The 7,500-nt window shown below is 48.3% G+C and overlaps 1 protein-coding gene across 1 annotated transcript; it reads right to left on the bottom strand.

The window, feature by feature from the left end:
- Positions 1-721: 721 nt before the first annotated feature.
- Positions 722-4,967, bottom strand: tmem230b (transmembrane protein 230b). The gene is made up of 4 exons (XM_062542403.1): positions 4,875-4,967; positions 4,510-4,629; positions 4,196-4,318; positions 722-1,937 (listed from the first exon to the last, which is right to left on the bottom strand). Exons 2-4 carry the CDS (start codon positions 4,603-4,605, stop codon positions 1,800-1,802), a joined length of 357 nt encoding a protein of 118 aa, XP_062398387.1. The 5' UTR covers positions 4,606-4,629; positions 4,875-4,967; the 3' UTR covers positions 722-1,799.
- Between the last annotated feature and the right edge of the window lie 2,533 nt (positions 4,968-7,500).

Raw genomic sequence — 7,500 nt, forward strand, 5'->3', positions numbered from 1 at the left:
ACAGATATAAAATAACTTCTAGCATCTCAAAACATCTACTGTGGAAAACTAAGTAAAGGTGGTCATAACCACGGACGGCTTTCACTCTAAACTTTTTTGTAAATATATGAATTCACAAAGTGTCCTCTTTACTCCACACGAGGGCGCGCGTTGACGGAGGGCGTTGCGGTGGAAACGCGCACAAAAGGCCATCGCAGGCTATAACCTGCTCAGTTGTTTCCTTTTGTGTGTGTGAACAAAAGTTGCCAAAAGTCTGAGCTCGGAACCCTGCGGTGGGCGACACACGGATTCACCAGATTCCATTGAGAGGCAACTCTGCAACTCCAGCTTAGTTTGGCATTTGGGGATTTAAGGACAGCTGGCTTATGATACAAACCAGGATGGGTGCTGCTACCCCGTCTGCATATGGGGGTCAGACTTCCCCATCAACACGCTCAAGGGTGCTAAGTCTGATTTAAATAAGAACTCAAGAAAAAAAAAAAAAAATCAACCACACACACACAATAAAACTGTGCCAACTGTCTCAATTAACTACTTCAAACTGTCCGAGAGGTTGACCCGTTCTTGAACCTACTTTAAAGACACTGGTCTGATAAAACAAGCAAACAGATCCTGACGCAGGCAGACACACACACACACACACACACACACACACACACACACACACACACACACACACACACACACACACACACAATGAAACCAGAAGAATTAATGCTGCTTGCAGTGTTGCAGGACATTCCATTTTATTGTTTGAACATGAGGCTGTACAGTAGAGTTGTGTGTGTGTGTGTGTGGGGGGGGGTACACTACACTAGGCTAGCCCCAACATTACGCCCCGACTGATCTGATCCAACACACACACACACACACACACACACACACACACACACACACACACACACACACACACACCCAGCTGAGCACACTGATTAAACTCTGGCACGCCTCTAACACAACTGAATTACAGATGCAATCCCACAAACACAAACACAAACACAAACGAAGGCAGATGAATCCGGAGCGGGCTCAATTAGGAGGGCAGCGGGCACTCTCCAGTGATGAGGGGGCGCCCGCGGGGTTAATGCCCTGGGCATGGCATGGCATGCTGCCCGCATGTAGGGGACGGCATGCGGAGATGAAAAGCCTTCAAGCTTAATCGCCTCAGATGGACGCCATCCCTCTGGAATTCAGCAGACTGGACCACTGGCTGGGGATCGGCTGGGTGCTGGCTGGGTGCTGGCTGAGTGCTGGCTGAAGGTCGGCTGGACACTAGTTGGGTGTGGTTCACCTCTTCTGGAGTTCATAATTGAGGGTGGTGTGTGTGTGTGTGTGTGTGTGTGTATACGTATGTGTGTGTGTGTGTGTGTGTGTGTGTGTGTGTGTGTGTGTGTGTGTGTGTGTGTGACTCCAATATTGGGATTTATTGCTGAGGGGGCCCATGATAATGCCTCTCCTCTATAAGAGTCAGGGATGGCCGCAGGGATTGGGAGCAGGAATGTTTGCACGAGTTTGAAATGAAAGCAGCTGCTCTCTACAAAACATAGAATTGTTTGGCCAAACTAGACTACCATCAGATAAATTATTACACAATCCGTTGCATAAAATAGAGCTGAAATATAATTCTCATTTCACAGTCAATTTTCTCAGAGCATTTACATATTTAACATCTTAAACACTGCTCAGAAACACCCCCAGATGTCTGAGGGGACACAGAGGAGTGTGTGTGTGTGTGTGTGTGTGTGTGTCAGAGGACACAGAGGAGTTCCCCTCAGGACGGACTGGTCGTCGCACACACGTCAATCAAAGTCAGGAATGTCATCATAGGAGTAACCACGGTAACCTCGGAAGGCATAGTAGGCAATCCGCAGATGATAAAATCCAGGAAGGAACACCAGGATTCCGATGATCAGGACGGGAATAGTGCGATCCTGATGCTACATCAGCCAGGTGGAGAGAGAGAGAGAGAAGTAAGACTATGTTAATATATGGTGCAGACACACACACACACACACTATTCTTCACATGCACACACACCAACACTCTTAACACACTTCATATGCACCGCTGCTCTAAACACACTCCACAAACAATCACTCTACACACTTATATGTATATGCACACTTAACACACCCTCACTATACACAGCACTATCCTAAACACACTTCACACACCCTCACCAACACACACAGCACTAATACTATCCTAAACACACTTCACACACCCTCACTATACACAGCACTATCCTAAACACACTTCACACACACCATCACTAACACACACACACACCACTATCCTAAACACACTTCACAGACATCACTATCCTAAGGACACTTCACACACTCTCCACTCTGTCTGTGGCCCCACAGACGAGATGTCTGGGCCTGTTCAAAGCGCTCCCTATCAGCAGCCCAGCACAGATAGAGGGACTGCTGGAGAGACTATATGTGTGTGTGTGTGTGTGTGTGTGTGTGTGTGTGTGTGTGTGTGTGTAAGCGGGGAGCAGAGACAGTGTGTGTGAACAGGGAGCACAGACAGTGTGTGTGAACGGAGAACAGAGACTGTGTGTGCGAACGGGGAGCTCATCACAGTCCAGTCCCCTGCAGAACATCACTGGCACGCACACACGCACGCGCGCACACACACACACACACACACACACACACACACACACAAGTCCTGCTCTCAATAGGCCTCATCATAGATAAATAGATAAGAGTGTTTAATGTCTCCTACTCAACAATCTGTCTGCTTAAAATAGGCCTTCTTCTCAACAGCATGTCGTGAGGGCGAGGACTGGTGTGTGTGTGTGTGTGTGTGTGTGTGTGTATGTGTGTGTTGGTACATGAGGAGAGGGAATCTGGAGTCAAAGGTCACCACATTTGGCCAATGAGACGGGAGGGATTTCTGTAGCTACTCTGTGCACAGTTAACCAGCACAGCAGCCATAGGTCTGATCAAATCTATACACACACACACACACACACACACACACACACACACACACACACACACACACACACACACACACACACACACACACACACACACACACACACACACACACACACACACACACAGGTCTGTTATGCAGGAAATCTACACAAACAGACACACACGGCCCCAGGTCTGCTACGCCTGAGTGGTCAGTGTGAAAACCAGAGTTTATAGGAAATCTATACACACACTCACACAGACATACAAGCACACTCTCACTCACTAACTCACTCACTGACGCGCACACACACACACACAGACGTACTGGCACTCACTCACTCACTCACTCACTCACTCACTCACTCACTCACTCACTCACTCACACAGACATACTGGCACACTCTCACTCACTCACGCACACTCACACACAGACAGACACATAGACAGGGAGAGACCTCAGACCTCAGAAGCATGCAGGCGTGTAGCATGGAGGCGTGTAGCTAGGAACATGGAGACGTGTAGCATGGAGGCGTGTAGCTAGAAACATGGAGGCGTGTAGCATGGAGGCGTGTAGCTAGAAACATGGAGGCGTGTAGCATGGAGGCGTGTAACATGGAGGCGTGTAGCTAGAAACATGGAGGCGTGTAGCATGGAGGCGTGTAACATGGAACATGGAGGCATGTAGCATGGAGGTGTGTAGCATGGAGGCTTTAGCATGGAGGCTTTAGCATGGAGGCGTGTAGCATGGAGGCATGTAGCATGGAGGCATGTAGCATGGAGGCGTGTAACATGGAACATGGAGGCATGTAGCATGGAGGTGTGTAGCATGGAGGCTTTAGCATGGAGGCTTTAGCATGGAGGCGTGTAGCATGGAGGCATGTAGCATGGAGGCGTGTAGCATGGAGGCGTGTAGCATGGAGGCGTGTAGCATGGAGGCATGTAGCATGGAACATGGAGGCATGTAGCATGGAACATGGAGGCATGTAGCATGGAACATGGAGGCATGTAGCATGGAGGCGTGCAGCTAGAAACATGGAGGTGTGTAGGATGGAAGCGTGTAGCATGGAACATGGAGGCATGTAGCATGTAGGCGTGTAGCTTGAGGGCTGGATGGTGCACCAGGACGACGGCGCAAATCTGGAGCATCAGAAGTGTTAAACTAGCACGGGCTCCGTGTTAAACTGATTGCCTGCAGGTGTGTGTTGTGAGGGGTCACTGGGAGTACAGCACAGGTGTGTGTTGTGGGGGCGTGAACTCACAGTGACGTGGAAGTAGCCCGCCTGAAGGAGCCCGCCGATGATGATCAGTAGAGAGCCGATCAGGAAGAGCACCGTTGCCAGGGCGATGGCCCTGTATGGGACTTTGGGTGGACTCTTTTTGAACTACAGACACAAAAACAGAGACAGACAGGCAGACGGACAGACAGACAGGGAGATGAGGTCGGGAATGATAAACACAGCAACACTATCATACAGCTCTGTGTGCTTCAGGCTACTGACTCAAAAAAGGAGAGTGTATTCTACCGAGAGAAGTAAACAACCACCGTTTGGGCTGAACTAGAGAAAGGCTTTACCTGTAAGTCAATGTAGCCATCATCATCATTGGCCAATTTGGAGTAACGGACTCTGCTGTTGGGGATCCCACCGGTTATGGTGTTTCGGGCGGGCATTCTGTTACTGTTTTTAATTAGAGGCTGGAGGAAAGACTGCAACGTTAGCAAGAGAATCATCAATCTACAAACCCACCTGCTAGATAGCCTGCGTCTGGCAGATCGCTTTAAAGAGCACCTTGCTTATGCTTACACAGACTGGTTAGCCAGCTAGCAAACAAAGATTTACTCAGTGGTGCTCAAATCATATTTCTACGATTGTCATAAAATACAAATTACATCAGATATACATACACCTTGTTCTGTTTATAGGAGAAATAATTCATTACCTTTAAAACATAACACGATTCCCTATTTAGGGTAAATGTATCAGCATGTTGTGATGGTTGCAGATCTCGTGAAACTAATCCGTCAGTGCTTCCGGGTGTAAATCTGCGCATGCGCTGTAAACGAATAAACGTCTCTAGCAGTTTGATTGATGTAGAGAGTACAAATGATGGCTTTCTCCGGAGCAAAAGACAGATCAAACAGCTAGACGAAGACGACGAGGCTGTTTGAAGTTATTTTAGTTGGCTTTGAAAATCAGCTACCGTGCCGTCATGAGGCTAGACTAGATTATTGAATAACAGATACATAAAATGCCCACTGAGGGGCGCTGCTGGACCATTTCTTGTATTTGGCCACAGATTCCATTTTTGGGAACAAATACCTGAAGTTTCAGCACAAGTCGGGATGCTCTAGACAGCAGACAGAGGTGTCAGACTCAAATTACCAATGGAACACTTTCAAGATGGTCCTCATAGTGTGTGTGTGTGTGTGTGTGTGTGTGTGTGTGTGTGTGTGTGTGTGTGTGTGTGTGTGTGTGTTTGTGTGTGTGTGTGCGTGCGTGTATGTGTGTGGGCGGGGGTAGTTTCTCTGAAGCGTGTCTCAGAAGTTATGTTTTTTTTTTTATTTCTCTCCCTCTAATAGGCCACACATTTGCATATGGTGTATTAGAAGTTGTTATGTCCTTGTGCAAAACAGACGAGATGTTGCCTCATTATCGAATGATGAAGAAAATCAGAATGAGTCAAATTGTCCTTGTCCTACCTTGCTTAAACTCCCAGTGGGCCCGCCCAGCTCTGATGGTTCCCTTGTGGAAAGCTCTTTTTTTGATTATTATTAAAAAATACTGACCCACAGAAGCGCTAACACTAACACAATTGACGTTAATCTGTGCAACTGCAGCCACAGAGCTATACAGTAAAATAGCTTAGCTTAGCTTAGCTTAGTGTGTGTGTGTGTGTGTGTGTGTGTGTGTGTATGTCTCGGTATATAAATGTATCATCTGTCTGTCTGTCTGTACCTTTTGACATCAGACACATCAAATCCAAAGAACGGTGCGACACACAGCCGGTTCTGGGCCAGACCTGCCTGTGTAATGCTAATTCCACATTAGCTTTCAATAACGCTCCAAGGGCTCTGTCTCCGTCAACGCACCCTTGAGCTCTTTAGAAAGACTTTTATACGCAGAGAGGTGAGTCAGGCCCTTGACAGTCAGAGTTATGGTGCACACACACACACACACACACACACACGCACACAAAAAGCCAAAGAGATCAGCACTCAGTCGCACGCCAGCTATCGATGCGACTCCCTCCCGCATCTGAAGTCAGTGGCAGTGACCATAATATCAAGTGAAATATTTTTTGGAGCGCTTGGCCGACAGACAGGAATATTGCTTTGCTAAGCTGGTTGATTTGATGGACTGGGACCCTTAAACCTGCCTCTCCCAGCCTACTCCATTACAATGCAGCACAGACATTCCACACAAGTGGGCGACAGCACATCAGCAGCACAGTTTGTTGTGCATTAACCTTCAATTTCCCTTCCTCAAAGACACATGTTTATCAATGAGCATGCATACTCATACTGTCCCAATGGACATCAGCAATGACAACTGAGAGGAGAGGACAGGAACAGAGGAGAGAGGAGAGGAGAGGAGAGGAGAGAAGAGGAGAGAAGAGAGGAGAAGAGTCGAGAAGAGAGAGAAGAGAAAAGAGGAGAGTAGCAGAGGAGAGAGAATAGAGGAGAGGAGAAGATGAGAGATGAGAGGAGAGAGAAGAGAAGAGAGGGGAAGAACGGAGCAGAGATAAGAAGAGAACAGAAGAGAGGAGAGGAGGAGAGATAAGAAGGAGAAGAGAGAGGAGGATAAGAGGAGATAAGAAAAAGGAAGAGAGGATAGGATCATCTAAAGGTGAGGTAGAGGATGGGCAGTAGAGTTGTGTGAGGAGGTAGAGGGCAGTAGAGTTGTGTGAGGAGGTAGAGGGCAGTTGTGTGAGGAGGTAGAGGGCAGTGGAGTTGTGTGAGGAGGTAGAGGGCAGTAGAGTTGTGTGAGGAGGTAGAGGGCAGTAGAGTTGTGTGAGGAGGTAGAGGGCAGTTGTGTGAGGAGGTAGAGGGCAGTAGAGTTGTGTGAGGAGGTAGAGGGCAGTAGAGTTGTGTGAGGAGGTAGAGGGCAGTTGTGTGAGGAGGTAGAGGGCAGTAGAGTTGTGTGAGGAGGTAGAGGGCAGTTGTGTGAGGAGGTAGAGGGCAGTAGAGTTGTGTGAGGAGGTAGAGGGCAGTTGTGTGAGGAGGTAGAGGGCAGTAGAGTTGTGTGAGGAGGTAGAGGGCAGTAGAGTTGTGTAAGGAGGTAGAGGGCAGTTGAGTTGTGTGAGGAGGTAGAGGGCAGTTGTGTGAGGAGGTAGAGGGCAGTAGAGTTGTGTGAGGAGGTAGAGGGCAGTTGTGTGAGGAGAGGGCAGTAGAGTTGTGTGAGGAGGTAGAGGGCAGTAGAGTTGTGTGAGGAGGTAGAGGGCAGTAGAGTTGTGTGAGGAGGTAGAGGGCAGTAGAGTTGTGTGAGGAGGTAGAGGGCAGTTGTGTGAGGAGGTAGAGGGCAGTAGAGTTGTGTGAGGAGGTAGAGGGCAGTAGAGTTGTGTGAGG

Source organism: Sardina pilchardus, chromosome 8 (genome assembly GCF_963854185.1).
Source record: "Sardina pilchardus chromosome 8, fSarPil1.1, whole genome shotgun sequence".
Taxonomy (NCBI): Eukaryota; Metazoa; Chordata; class Actinopteri; order Clupeiformes; family Clupeidae; genus Sardina; species Sardina pilchardus.